Source organism: Sitophilus oryzae, unplaced genomic scaffold (genome assembly GCF_002938485.1).
Source record: "Sitophilus oryzae breed Bouriz unplaced genomic scaffold, Soryzae_2.0 scaffold_1368_pilon_pilon, whole genome shotgun sequence".
NCBI classification, from domain to species: domain Eukaryota; kingdom Metazoa; phylum Arthropoda; class Insecta; order Coleoptera; family Curculionidae; genus Sitophilus; species Sitophilus oryzae.
This window is the reverse complement of record NW_022146024.1, coordinates 1376764-1392364: the sequence shown is the minus strand read 5'-3', so window position 1 is coordinate 1392364 and position 15601 is coordinate 1376764. Positions and strand designations below refer to the sequence as shown.

General features: G+C 35.1%; 1 protein-coding gene across 1 annotated transcript; it reads left to right on the top strand.

The window, feature by feature from the left end:
- The first annotated feature begins 1138 nt into the window (after positions 1-1138).
- Positions 1139-14618, top strand: LOC115875297. The gene is made up of 7 exons (XM_030890716.1): positions 1139-1347; positions 3161-3306; positions 3365-3647; positions 11771-11989; positions 12082-12205; positions 14178-14313; positions 14483-14618. The coding sequence occupies exons 1-7, from the start codon at positions 1288-1290 to the stop codon at positions 14598-14600; spliced, it is 1086 nt and encodes a 361-aa protein (XP_030746576.1). The 5' UTR covers positions 1139-1287; the 3' UTR covers positions 14601-14618.
- The last annotated feature ends 983 nt before the right edge of the window (positions 14619-15601 follow it).

Below are 15601 nucleotides of genomic sequence, written 5' to 3'. Positions count from 1 at the left end.
TTATTGAATAATAAACCAGTCATGTCTATCCAGCTGGCGTCCGCGTAAGTACCTTAAAATAATGTAAAACTTAAAACAACTAATATAAAAAACTAGAACAAAATATAACAATATCCATTTTTAAAAACTATAAAAAAAAATATACAATATTTATAAAAATTAAAACTTAAGCTATCTTTAGATAAGGAGAATTCAATATAATTTACTCAGACATTTTAAATAAATACTGTCCTAAGGGTAGCTTACTCTTGACTCGAAAAAATATCAAACCCCATCAAAACGTACGTCTATGAGATAATGTATTTCTTACCCTGGGCAAAAAGTACGTCTTATAGCCATAAAACATACGAATGATCGACAACGTGCGGCATAGCACATGACACCCAAAGAAGAAGAATCATTAATTTTCTACCTACTAATTTTCAAAAAAAAAAAAAAAAAAAAAAAAATTATATTTTCTTTTAATTTTTCAGAAGAAGTTCATGGCACCCCATTGTTAGAAAAACAATTTGTATAGCTCTGCTTACAACCGGCTGCCCTGAAAAATGGGAATTCTTAGCTTCATCGAATCTTCGATTGCGAAGATATATGCGATATATCCTCTAATACATCGCGGAAATACACCCTGACTTGAAATTTCGTAATATTTAGACTTATCATTATTTAGTTTTTCCCTTGTAATTGAAGTTGTTGGTTGTCCACTACAAGTACCATTTGGCATTGGATCCATCAACAAGTATCCTATCGTAAGGTAATAGACTAATAAAGGTGATTTTTTTCTTGAGACCTCAACTATACCCAGGTAGCATTAATTTGACACAAAATTAAAACATAATAAAAATATTTTTTCTTAAAATTACGTTAAAATCGGCCGCTTGCCCAAAATTGTAGACCTTTCGAAACAAGCCTATTTTGAATCTCGCTTGTTGAAAAAAAAAAATCTTTTAGGGGGGGCTGCGACTCATTTGAACACTAGAAAATTTGTATGGAATTTCCTATCGTTGTGAGCAGAATCATTTAACTATAATTTTCTAGGTTCTGTAGGAATATTTGCCCCGTAGATTTTATTGGTTACGACTTAACACTTTAAAGATGCGTTATTCTTTTAGATTTGGCTCCAGTCTTGCAATGCATTCTGATGACATTATAAGAAACGTGACTATTTCAAACATTTCATCTGTGGATGTAGAGGTATCGTGGCACGTGTTTTTGTGGCCAAATAAGGATATTGAGTCGGACCAGCCCGCATTTAATTTCCTTTGTGATGTTAACAAATCAAGTGAAAACATGTTTGATTTTGATTTCACCGAGGAGTATTTTGGGATTGAAGGCTGCAAATTTATAGAGGTAAATTCGGTATAAAAGAGAGTGTCTGCAATCTTCTGAGAGTGTCACTTATAAAACAAAACCCGTTAAAATAAAAAAAAATACAAAACTTAGTAGTTCCATTCTGGTTCTCCACCCATCTAAGCTCCTATCCATAGTTCCACAGTATTTTATAAGTTCCACAGTATTTTAGAAAATATTTGTCTTTTCTGTATCAGTTTGGTCTTACATGCCAGATTTTTCAAATTTTATTTTCTGTATCATAACTTTGGTCTTACATGCCAGATTATTCAAATTTTATTGAATAATCATAAATGAACTACAGTATCGGTGAGATATTAGAATTCTGTTTTGGAACTGCTATTCGTTTTTAAGTTAAAATATTCTCTTCAAGGCCTATTATCACCTCTAAAGAGACTATTAGAGATTCTTTTCTGTAGCCTAATGGTAAAACACTCACTCCAAAACTAGTGCGTATAATTCAAGTTGCATATTCATAGTGCGTATAATTCAATATATTTCTTTAAATAAAATTAATAAATGTTTGATAGATTTCTTGTTATCAAGGACCTAGTGATCCAAGATGTCTCGGATTCAACTCTCTTTACAAAGATGGTTGTAAAGAGAGTTGATGGTTAAAACCTTTCCTCATTTGATCCAAATAAACTAAACAGTTTAAGTACCTTGCCTTTGATCGTCCTGTCGAAAACTCTGAAGCACCGTTAACAACTCGGACATTACTCCTGATGGTTAAGTCGTGTCCATTTTTCTGGACAGTGCGTCGGCATTTCGATGGATTACCCCAGCTTTATGTTCTGTGCCGAAATCAAATTCTTGCAATCATTCGATCCATCTAGCTACCTACCCTTCAGGACTTTTAAACTGCAACAGCCATTTCAAAGCAGCATGGTCTGTTCTTAACAAGAACTTTCTTCCGTAGAGGTACTTGTAGAAGTGTTCAACTGCTTTGACTACTGCTAGTAATTCTCGTCTGGTAACACAGTAGTTCCTTTCCGGTTTTGACAATGTCTTACTAAAATATCCAATTACTTTTTTTGACCATCCTGGATCTGAGACAGAACAGTGCCTGATCCAACATTACTAGCGTCGGCGTCGGTATCTAATATAAAGTTTCCATTGCCAAGAGTGTAGCTGAATCCCAAGAGAAACGCCTCTATCCTTCGGTAAGTCTTGTCAATGGTTTAGCGATGGTGGGGAAGCCCTGGATATATCGGCGATAGTATGTGTGAAGTCCCAAAAGTTATAAACATAGGAAATCACGACGAAGCCCAACTGATGCTCAGCTAGTTAGAGATAGAGATTAGATATAGATCTTTGACCAAGGAAAACTTTGTCAAATTGACCAAGGGAAACGCCGCTTAAGACCCAAATACTCTATCCTGTAATTGTTTGCCTTGTATAAACATTTATTTCTCTAAATTCTTTACCATTTCTTAAGTAATATCATAGTTATTATCCAGTTGTTACAGTTTCTTGCGGTCTAACTTGTCATTCATTGTGCTATATTGGAACTCTCTAATTTTAAATTTCAACTTAATTCGTTAGTCGTTAGAGTGGGAGCTGTTATTTGTCAGGTTCTGAACCAAGCGACACTTTAGGCACAACCAAAGACATTATAAATATATATATTATATATATATAATATATAAATATTATATATAAATATTATATATTCTTACTAAATCTATGGGCACAACGGATAGGTATTTAGTTGTAGTGTTTTGTTATAATGGAACATTTCCAAAGGATTGAAGATATAGATACTACTGCATTTAATGGGGTTTGTCATACGAATTTTTTAAATTATAAATAGGTTTTTCCAACTAAAAGTCAGGTCTCTAAAAACAGCAAGGAAACAATAAATATTTTATTTTCGCCAAAAAATGTCGAAACTGAAGAGAAACAACTTATTATCAAAGGATATATCTTTGGTCGAATATTTGTTAACAAAGACGATAGGTAATTTTTTTCAGAATATCTAGTGAGAACATTTTTTTAAATTTAGTTTTTATTTTAGGTTCAAGTCAAATTATTTTTTTAGACAACGTAACTTTATTATTGTGGAGATTTCAGTTAGGTTATATAGACCTTATTTAGACTTTTCCATAGAAAACGATCATACAAATTTGCACATTTTCGCAAACGATGTAATATTACAGAGGAAATCAGATTTCGAATTCAAATTCAAAGCAAGGAATCCTTTAAGTTGTACTGTAGAAGGGCGATTGGATGTTGGCAAGCCATTTTGTCCCAAAAAGGACGAAGTTGACTTCGCTTTAGCTCCTGGAGAATGCAAAAATGTAAGCCTAATTAAAGATAGTTTATTTTTAATAATAGTATCATATCTATAGTCAGAAAACAGTATAAAAGGACGCCATGAGATTAAAATTGATTCGATGATTTAGATGAGGTGCACTATTCCAGATCGATCTTTAAAAATCTATTGTAGTCTCCTTGCTGTCTCCAGATTTTATTCTCCAGTTTTTCAAAGAATATAATAACATAAAGACTGAACTTGTCATATAGCTCTTTCCCAATGGCTTGTCATTGTCCGACACAAAATCATACCGTACTCACATAGAATGTATAGACTTGTTTCTTAGAATCAGTTTATGGATTCGTCTGTCAATCCCATCAGTTACTAATAACTGCTAATACCTATTGAGTTTAACAGTTTATTCTGTCTTTCATTATTAGGTCGTAAATTTTGGTGTTTTAAACACCCTGTCGAATATATTAAGACAGCAAGAAATTTAAAAATCATTTTGTCATCTAGGCTCTGATCTAGGTAAATCTTTTCTCGATAGTTTATTTTTTTCCATAGCAACTGTTAAAATTGCCTTATATCTATAAAAAATAGTAGATAAAATAGTACTTTAACCGCAAGGGTAGATCAGGGGCCGGAAAGTGAAATAGCAAAAGCGGTTCCACCGTTTCCACGGCAATTTCAAATAAAATAGTTCCCGCCTCGGGCGCTAGGTGGTAGTGCAATTAATTTTTAGGTTAAGAAATTGCTACTAGTTATTGCCAGATGGCGTTCAATCAGATTTTTTTTGTAGTTTCCATAGTTTCCAACGGCCATTGTCATACTATTGTCAAATTCTCAAAAAATATTGTCGTTGTCATAGCGCCAATCATCAAAAATGATTATTAAAACGTTTTTCAAACTATAATTTGTTATATGTGTTTTAATTAGACAATTCCTTTTGTTTGTGGCCCTGAAAATATAATGTAAGTCTTTTATTTTTGTCATCATTTAAGTACCTATTTATATTTACTCCATTTACAAAACTTTGGGCGTATTACGTTGGTCTTGTTTTATTATAATAAACAATGTTTAAATATTTGCCTTATAAATAAAAACTTTAAATAATAATTAATATTTCACATGTTTGGCTTTAATTTTATTTAATAATTGTATAAATTATACTGTTAAATCTTATTTTCTACACATCACAACGATACTTGTTATTAGTATTGTTGAATTTGTGTAAAAAATAAGATTTAATCATCAAATTTAATTATTTTAGAGTAAAATTCAATACATACGCTCATTTAAAAAGCCTGCGCTTCGATCCATTTAAAACAAGCCCTACTCAATAGATGGCGCCACTTCTGTAGGATCATTTTTCAGTATGGCAGAGTCCATTCTTTTTCTAGCTAGGTATATTCTTTGGGGTAGATTAAATGACACTTTAACAGCGAGGATAGGTTAAAAACTTTATTTCTTCTCGCATGTTTTTTAATTGCTTCCATTTTTGAAAATGTTTGTATTCCTTTTCATAAGTTATTCGGGATTTAAATGGAAGTAGTTTGGATATGGTGTTTGTCGCCTCAGCCTGAATATCTGTTGGTAATTTACTTATTTCGTTTTGAGCCATTTCTGGCTACAATTCAATCAGCAATCGACACGAAAGAGAATTAAAAAATATGGACTCAAAACCATAGATAACTCAAAACTGACAACTAAAGAGACAGCATTATTTATTTGTCAAATTATATAGAAACATAGAAACCAACGTCAACCCAGCCAAACCCAGCACCTATGCCCAGCACAATATTTTTTCTACTCGTAATAAATTCCTTAAAATAATAATTTCTGAATATTTTTTAAAACGTAACTCTATGTATAACGCTATGGAAAAAAATATAGTTTTCTACACGACGATAAAATTGCATTATCGTCTCCCGAAATTAATTCACTCGCGATTTCATCGCTCGTGAATTAATCTTTTCAGTCGACGATACCATTAAAAATACCATTTTATCGTCTTGTATAAAAAATATCTATGGTTCATCTCAATAGCTGTACTTTTGTTGGAGATATTCGCTTTTGAAGAAGGCACTAGAATGTAGAGTGGGAAGGAATGAGTTTAATCACCGTAACCTTAAAGATCTATTGTGTCCCTCTTCCTTGAGTTATAACTCATCATACAGTTTATAACTCATCATACATGAGGCTTTTCCTGTTGTAGGAGGGACAGTGTATTTCCCATCCTCCTCTGACAACAGATGTTCTTCCTCCGAGGGTATACATCCTTCCACGATTGGGGTTTGGCCCTCCGTGCCCTTCACAGTCGAGGATCTTGTCTCCATCTGAGTTCCTCGTGAGGTGGAGGCTGGATGATCTTTCTTTTTTTTTCCACCTCTTTAACTTGGTCTCTCCTTAGACCTGATACCGGTGTTGTCCTTAATCTATAATAGAGGATATATCCTAGATTTTTATTACAAGCATTTTATAAATAGGAAATAAATAGTATATTTAGTAATTTAATGCAAATAAAACTTTAATAAAAGAAATTATTAGAATATTTCACTGCCAGAATTTCTTTAAAAATTTCAAAATACTGACTTTTCCTTCTTTATTCATTTTTGAATCCGTTTGTTTAATCCGCAAGCCCATATCTGCTATTCCCGAAAGGTCATCTCATAACTATCCACTTAGGAATGCGGAGCACGATCTTTATCTACCAACCCCGAACTTAGAACTAGTTAAAGGTTCAATACTGTACAATGTCAAAAAATGTACAATCATCTGCCTTTGAATATCAAGTCGCTTTCATTCTTTCCCGCATTTCGCAAAGCTCTGAAATCATACTTACTGGAGAGAGCCCTATATGCGGTAAACGACTTTTTTGAATTTAAAAATTTTGATCATCTCACACACTGGTCAAAGGTCAATTATTTAATATCTTATAACTCTTAAAATTATATCTATTTACAATCTTCCTATTGTAAAATTTTATTGATACGCCTTTTTTTTATGTTCTGCAATTGTCCATGTATGTTCTATTTGTAATTTTAAAGACTTAAATTTTTTTGAATTGTATGCTTTGTATTGTATATTTTTTATTATTTGTATATTTTTTTGTGCTTTTGTTTGTTTTGTAAATGCTTTGTCGATGAAGCTATTTTGGCTTTTTGCACAATAAAGCGTTATTTCGTGTTTGTATTTGTCTGATGAAAATTATTATATATTAGCATTTCTTTTTTTGAATTTTTATGCAATGGTCGGAGAAATACTATATGTAATATATTAAAACTTTCAAACACGAAAAATGTTGGAATAAAATAAATCATTTTATATCATGTGTGTGTCAAGGAAAAATGGCGCATCCTTGAAATTAAAATGTATTACTGGTTTGCACGACCACAACGTATCCACTCCAGAGTTAAAGACTTTCGGGCTCTGTCTTTTAGTCAGGATCGAGAGTGGGGAATCGGACAATGAGAATTGTCTGGTATGAAGAAGTGCGCTTTCCGAGAATTGGGGAAATTTCGAGAAGCAGTCAATAGAGTATATAAGCCGGAGCCATCGACCACTGAGACAGTTTTTTGAAATTTGAATATACCGCGTGGAAATTGAAAATCGGACAATTTGGTGAAGGAATCTTATAAATAGTTAGTTGTTGTGTGTTATAAGTTAGTAATTGTGTATAAAGTAAGAAAAATAAATTCGTTAAGTATTTTATCGTGAGTTTAAATTAGTGGACCCACGGAATCCGTAACAATTGGTGTCAGAAGTGGGATTCAAGAGGATTTTAAGAAGAAATTAAGTGGATTGGACGATTTTTACGCAGATTTGGGAATTTTATGGTTGGTACGAGGACAACCCAAGCCAAGAAGATGGAGAGTAAGAAAGCAAAATTTATTGGGCGATTTTATGGAGAATATGAGGAGAGGAGAAAGACGGAGAACAAGAGGGCTGCGAAGAAAAGCCGGAGAGATCAAGAAGAGACTCCATGGGGAACGAGAGAAGAGAAGGAACAGGCCAGATTGGAAGAGAGAAAAGAGAGGGAAAAACTACGACGTCAAGAAGAACAAGACCAACTACAGAAAATGCTTATGGAGAATCAAGAAATTAGACAAGAACGGTTGGAGAAAATTGTAGAAAATCTAGAAGTGCGTCGCCAGAAAGATAAACAAGAAGAACAGGACCGGCTTGAGAAAATTCTGGAAGGCTTAGAGGCGCGTCATCAAAAAGAAAGACAAGAGGAACAGGACCGGATCGAGAAAATTTTACAAGGTTTTGAAGTGCGTCGACAAGAAGAAAAACTTGAAGAGCAGGACCGTATCAAGAAAAGTTTCGAAAAAATGGAAAAAAAGCAACAATCAATGTTGGAAGTACGTTGCCAGGAACAACAGAACCACTTCCAAGAAGCTGTAGAAGATCTGGAGGAGCGCCTTCAGCAGAAGATAGAAAGATTGGAGATGGACCTACAGAAGACCAAGGTACAAGTAAAGACACCTGGCGTTCAAGGAACAGCGAACCTTAAGGCCCCGACCTACGATGGACAAACGACATGGACAATGTACCACCGTCAGTTTGAAGCAGCCGCCGCTGCCAACGGATGGACTGACCAGGAGAAAGCAGCGGCACTTGTCATCGCGCTGCGTGGCCCTGCCCTGGAACTGTTGCAAACTATTCCTGCAGCCCAACAGCAGGAATACCAAACTTTGGTCGCTGCACTGGACAGAAGATATGGCGACCAACATCGACGCCAACTTTACCAGGCCCAGATCAAGACACGCCTGCAGAGGTCCGGAGAGAGTCTGCAGGAATTTAAAGCAGACACGTCCCGGCTGGGCACCTAACGTATCCTGAAACTGGAAGGATTTGAGGAGGAACTCGCTGGTAGCTTTACTATCAGCGGACTGAGGACAATGAATTACAGAGGGCACTGCAAATATCGCGATTTTCTACACCACCAGCGGCAGAGGTACTCGTCAGGGCGCTGGAAATGGGAACCTGCATTTGCTTGCAATTCCTAAAACAGAAGATAGGCTCGGTAACGGTTGAGAACAGCCAAAGAGTTCTCACACATCACGTTTGGAGGAGATGCAATAAACTATGTGAATTACTAGTGAACAAAAGGAGTCAACAACACCCAGACAGAGAACCAAAGAAGATTCCAGGATATGAGGTGCTATGGATGCAGCAGGAATAACCACATCAAACTGAAGTTGTCGCATCAAAATTACGTTCCATTTCCTCATCGAAGAACCTTCGCACATCAGGAATCCCAGGACATGGTTACTTTATAAGATGGCGGAATGGCCACATCAAACAGGATTGTCGCATCCAAATGCGATTCCATTCCTGTCAGAGAACATCCAGCATCAGGAGAATCCCAGGACATAAGTTGCTATAGATGTGGCAGGAGTACTCACATCAAAACCCAGGATTACCCGCGTCCAATTACGATTCCATTTCATCCAGAGAACATAGGCACAAGAATCAACACTAATGAGCGAGTATTGGCTGAAGAAACAGAGCCCCTAGGATGTTTTCCGTTAAAGTCTAGGAAAAACCGCTGACAGTTTGGTGATCAACAGGAAGGTCAATGGTAGAAGAAATTCGAATGACTGTGGACACAGGCGCTACTATGGTGTATCGTTGGTGCGGACTAACTTTCAGTGCAAAAGAGTTGAGAAGATGATGCCTCTTAGAAGAAGAGTGTATTTACACATTACAGTTACAGAAGTTGTACGGGGAGGGATTTTCATGGAGATTGGAGTTAGAATTTGAAGTTTCCCGGCACATGGCATTTGAGTGGCTGACATTGAAGATGATTTTATCATGGAGTATGGATGTGATCAGTCAACATGGTTTTCGTTTGATCACCACTTAGAAACATCTGAAAATCGGAAGTAAGGAATTTTCTGTATCTAAAGAAAAGAGACCAGAAATATGGAAGAAAGATCCTCCCGAAATTGTGATGATACCTGGTGATACCAAAGGGCTGTGTTCGGGAACTAGGAAAACCGCTGGGTGCCATGTGGGACGGGTACAAATTATCGACAACGACCCTAGATCGACGACGAGGCTACCTTGGACAAGAAAGAGTAAGAGCATCGCGAAAGCACTATCAAGATAAAGAATTTTAAGAAGCTTAGAACTGACGAACCATGGACGACGATACAGTGAGGAAAGATCAAATGGAAGATCAGACATCAGACAATACTACGGCTCAAAGGAAGGTAACGGCGAGACCACCGTGGCGGGATATTGCGGACAGAGGAGAACTCGTTTTCAAAGCTCTCTGGGCTCCAGTGGAATTCACTGGTTATTGAGAATGGATTGTTAGAAGCGCACGTGGGAAAGTGCGAGGTGGCGGGACAGTAACAACTCAGTTACACTGGTACCAAGGAAGAAAGTTACCCAGGTATTGGAAAATTCACGGTAAAAACTGGAGGTCAAATGTAAGATTAAAGCGGATAGCCAGGCAAGCTGAGATCGTTTTACTGGGTGGATTGTGCCGAAGATGTCAAGAAGTAGATTGTCGACAATGTAAAACTTGTGCAGTAGCCGGGGTTAAGAGCGCCAACTCCTGGAAAAATGAAACAATATAACGTTGGACTGCCATTCGAAAGAATCGCTGTTGACATTGCAGGCCCATTCCCTGAAACGCACAAGGGCAACAAGTACGTTTTAGTGGCGATGGATTATTTCAGTAAATGGCCAGAAGTTTTTGCCATTCCAAACCAAGAAGCATCGACTGTAGCTGAAGTATTAGTCAATAATGTCTTCAGTAGATTTGGAATTCCTTTAGAGCTTCACACTGACCAAGGAAGGAACTTCGAGTCAAGACTGTTCCAGAAGATGTGTGATCTGCTTGGTATTCACAAGACTAGGACAACAGCTTTACATCCGCAGTCTGATGGGATGGTCGAGAGATTCAATAAGACCATTGAAGAACATCTCTCGAAAATGGTGGATGAACATCAAAGAGATTGGGATCAGCATATACCACTATTCCTAATGGCATATAGAAGTGCAGTTCACAACACCACCGGACTTTCACCATCGAAGATTTTATTTGGTCGAGAATTACGGTTGCCTTGTGACTTGGTGTTCGGATCACCAGACGACAGCACCACGAACGTAGAGGACTACGCGGATGAACTGAAGGAAAGGTTATTGGGAATTCATAAGGCCGTGAGAAGTAAGATTACGCTAGCCAGTGACCGGATGAAAGCTCGTTACGACCTCAGAGCTAATTCTACGGGATTTCAACAGGACGATATGGTATGGTTATATAACCCACAGCGCAAGAAAGGGAGGTCCCCAAAGTTAACTCCAGCATGGGAAGGTCCTTATACAGTCATCAAGAGGATAAATGATGTTGTGTACCGGATTCAACGCAGCCCTAGAAGTAAGATGAAAGTAGTTCATCTGGATCGATTGAAGATACCAGACAAGGAAACCTTGATCAGGACGATCAAATTTGAAAGGGGGCAATGTCAAGAAAAGTGGCGCATCCACTTGAAATTAAAAAATGTATTACTGGTTGCCTGCACAACCGCAGCATCCACCAGAAATTAAAGAGACTTTCAGGCGCCATCTTTAGTCAAGTCGAGGAAGTAAAGGAATCAGACAATGAATTCTGGTATGAAGAGAATACGCTTTCCGAGAATTGGGAAATTTCGAGAGAAGCAATCAATAGAATTATGAAGCCGGAGCCGTAAACCAACTGAGACAGTTTTTGAAATTTGAATATACCGCGTGGAAATTGAAAATCGGACAATTTGGTGAAGGAATCTTATAAATAGTTAGTTTGTTGTGTGTTATAAGTTAGTAATTGTGTATAAAGTGAGAAAATAAATTCGTTAAGTATTTTATCGTGAGTTTAAAATAGTGGACCCACGGAATCCGTAACATTATAAATGTGAAAAAATGCAAGACCGCAAGTTTTGCATGGTTGGTCTTGCATTTGGTGCAAGACCAAGACCAAAAGACTGCAAGATCACGACCAGTCTCGCTCATCACTATTTCTGTTGGCCAAGGAATATGTTACAAAAACTCATCCCGTATATTAAAAAGGTTAAAATAAAATATTGCGGGCCTAGTTATTCTAAGACGAAAGACAACAGTCGTATATCATTTATGATGATATTTTTATCTACATAATAACATTTTTAGATTATTATTCTATGCAGTGTTACTTACGAGAATATTCACACCTGGGCCGAAAAACTGTACACTAAACCTGTTGCACCAATTGACGCAATTCAAAACGCAGATGCCAATAATTCCAGACATGAAGTAATAGATGACGGACCATTTCATTTTGACGAAGACAACAAGTCTATTACCATAGCACAGAATTTATTAATTCGTTATTCAGAAGAACTGAATGAAGTAATTAGAAATACATAGCTTCAACAATAATACTTTTTAAATTTTTATTGTTTTTATACAATATAACGTAATAAATTTAAATTCAATTTTAGGTAATTCCCTTACGTATCAACATTTATTATCCCAGTATTTCTGTCATTCCCGTTCATATCAAGTTCGGATATGTTTTAAATGGTTGTACTGAAAAAGCTGTTGTAACATTGTTTAATAAATCAGGTATTATTCTAACTTTGCCTTCATAAAAAAAAATTAAAATTACTTTGATTGTCCATAGTTAATTTTATAATAAATTTAGTTAATTATTAATAGTTATCATCAAGAAGATCCATGTACTTTTTTATAATATTTCTCTAGAGTTAATTATTCGTTTATACTCTATTTTATAGAGTTTAAACGAATAATTGCTATACATACTTACATAATATACAGGAATAAACAGGGTACAAAGTCAATATCTTGCATTATTAGGTCAATCGTAGTTGAAAATAATTTGTTTTGGTTTGGTTGTTCAGACTAACATATATTTGATATTAGTACGAAGGAATGCTTCACACCCCTTTAACTGTTCAGGGTGAGTTTTCTACGATGTTATCTATGGGTATCTTGGAAACTACTGGAAATGGGTAAAGAATTGCAGTTTTCTGAGAACAAACATATGCACCTTTCGGATTTTTGAAAAAGCCTTAACTACTAGATATTTCAAAAATTCATTTTTGTCATATGACAAAATTATATGTTTTTTGACGGCCATGACTTCATAAAAACGCAATTTTTTAAGCTTTCCAGCGATAATATGTTTTTTTTCGAGTTATAGACAATTCTTATCTTTTTTAAACAATTTCGCTGAGTTAGCCATGGAAACAAGTTGAATCGAGTTATTGTAGCCAATTCTTATCTTTTTTTATACAATTTTACTGAGTGAGCCGTGGAAACAAGTTCAATCGAGTTATAGCCAATTCTTATCTTTTTTAAACAAGTTCACTTAGCCATGGAGACAAACAACTTCAATCGTCGTTGCTCTTAGATATGTCAAACTGTCACATCCAAATAAAATATTTTATGGAGATACAACTAAATTGTAAATATGAATTTTTCAAATGACAAGCGTGTGGGATTATTGGTTCAACTCTTCTTGGACTATACATTTTCGAGAATACATTGACCGGTGAACGTTATTTACGCTTTTTAGAGACCGGTTTGGTATCATTTCCTCTTTTTTTTGGTTGTTTGGTTCCTCTTTACCGTTTTTCATATAAGTCTAGAATAACCGAGTATATATTTTAAAAGTTTTCAAAAAAATCATTTTTTCTTAAATTTTGAGAACAACTGGATCGTTTCTGGGTTTTCTTTCTTGTAAATTTAATCAACTACCTGTGTTGCTATATTATCAGAAAATTATGTTTTTTAACTTAAAACTAAAAAAAAATCAAAAAATTCCATATTTTCAATTTTTTTTCTCGCGAAAAAAAAACTCCTAATCTAGTTTCTGGCGTAGAAATACACCACCGCTAAAATTATTTGCGCTTATTTAAGACTCACCTTGTATAACTCAGTAATTTTTCAAAAAAAAGATACTATATGATCGAAAAAAAAAACGGCGTCAGCGATGGCTATGAAATGAAGATCGCTGTCATTTTGAATGTAAAATCATATGGAAAATGTTATCGATGTTCATTTCCAAACCAACTGGAGGCCGTTTTTTTATCATACGGTATTGTATTATAGCTTATTTCGCTGGACAGCTTATAAAATGGCGCTTTTTATGAAGTAACGGCCAACTACGGTTTCCATTTAAAAAAAAACATGTTTGTGTCATATGTCAAAAATGACAGGTTTTAGGAAAAAAAAAGGAGAACACAATCTCATTAGGGATGTGATTATCTACAATTTTTATCTGAAACAGATGATAATGGAATTAGAGAGCGTTTTTAAAATAACCAAATTTTTTTTTCGAAATATCTAGTAAGCGATAACCATTTTCAAAAATCCAAACGGCGCATATATTTGACCTTATAAAACTGCAATTCTTTCTAGCTACAGTAGTACAATATCTTCCCTCTAGCTACAGTAGTTTCCGAGATGCCCATAGAGAACATCGTAGAAAACTCACCCTGTACATAAACCTAATAGAGACCAGATACAATTTTCAAATTTAGCAAAAGTTTGTTACATTTTTTTGCAATTTTAGGTAGTAAGGTTCTTTTTGAAGTGTACAAAACAACAGCTACTCAAGAAATTGTGGTTAATCCACCTCATGGAGAAATAGGACCAAGTAGAGGAGCCAATTTGAACTTTGTAAACCTTGCTGTATATTTTACGCCTACGTAAGGAATCTGTATTACTTTTAGTATTCAAAATTAACTATGGATTTGCAACACGAGTTAGGATGTACCATATTTCATCTATTAGGTCACCCTGGTCACCTACTACAAATACGATAATTAAAATTAAGTCTCTCCTGAATTCTAAATAAATAGAGCTAACTTTTTTCAGACTATGTACGAATTATCAAGAGTGTATACGAATAGTAACAAACATTCCCCAGCATTATATAGATATTCCTATCAAAGGATCCGGATCATTAAATGAAAAATTTCTTACTAAACTGTAACTATTTATTATATTATCAATAAATGTTAAAATACATAAATAGTTTAGTAAACCTTGCTTTATTATGACTTGCTTTATTATTTCCAAAAGTGTAATTTTTTTTAGTTTCCTAAACTTTTAATAATTTAAATATGTATCATTCATGTATAGGACAGAAGCCATAACATGGTCATAACTATCCAGGATGTCTAAATAAAGAGTGAACGGTACCTCATCCAGTTTGCGAAAAATTGTAGGAATGTTCTGGCCAAATACTATCAGAAATAAGGATTTATGGAGCTTGACCAACCAGAGGAAAGAAAATTCCAAATTCCAAAGTTTCTGGGGTCGAAATATACTACCACTAAAATATTTGCACTTATTTAAGACTCATCCTGTATATTTTCAATAGTATTACCAAAGTTTACAGAATAATTGAAGAAATTACTTATACCGTATGATCGAATAAAAACAGCGTCAGCGATGGTTATGAATTGAAGATCGCTGTCATTTTATGTGTAAAATTATATGGGGAATGTCATCGATCGTCATTTCCAAGCCAACTGGACGCCATGGGCAACATTTCCAGCATTTGCTTCATTAATAAGATAATTTTTTTAATTAATTAATTTATGTTTGCAAAAGTACTTTTCAAATTTTAATCTGTCATATTTTCAAAATGACTCATGAGGCGAAATTACTGGTTCCGAAAAACAGCTCCGGTTGCGGAAACACTATAACGTACCATAGCCGTGGATCACCCTATACAGGGTGAGTCCTAAATAAGTGCAAATATTTTTAGTAGTATATTTTAGTCCCAGAAAATATGAGATTTTTCTGCGATATTTTTGAAAAAAAATTTGGAATTTTTTTAGTTTTTAGTTAAAAACATAATTTCTTGATAATAAACTAGGGTTCAGAACTGGAAATTCCCGGTTCTTTGAGATATCCAAGAACCTATCCGATATATTAATACTTCATAAAACATGCAATAATACTATATGTGACATTAATAATATAAAA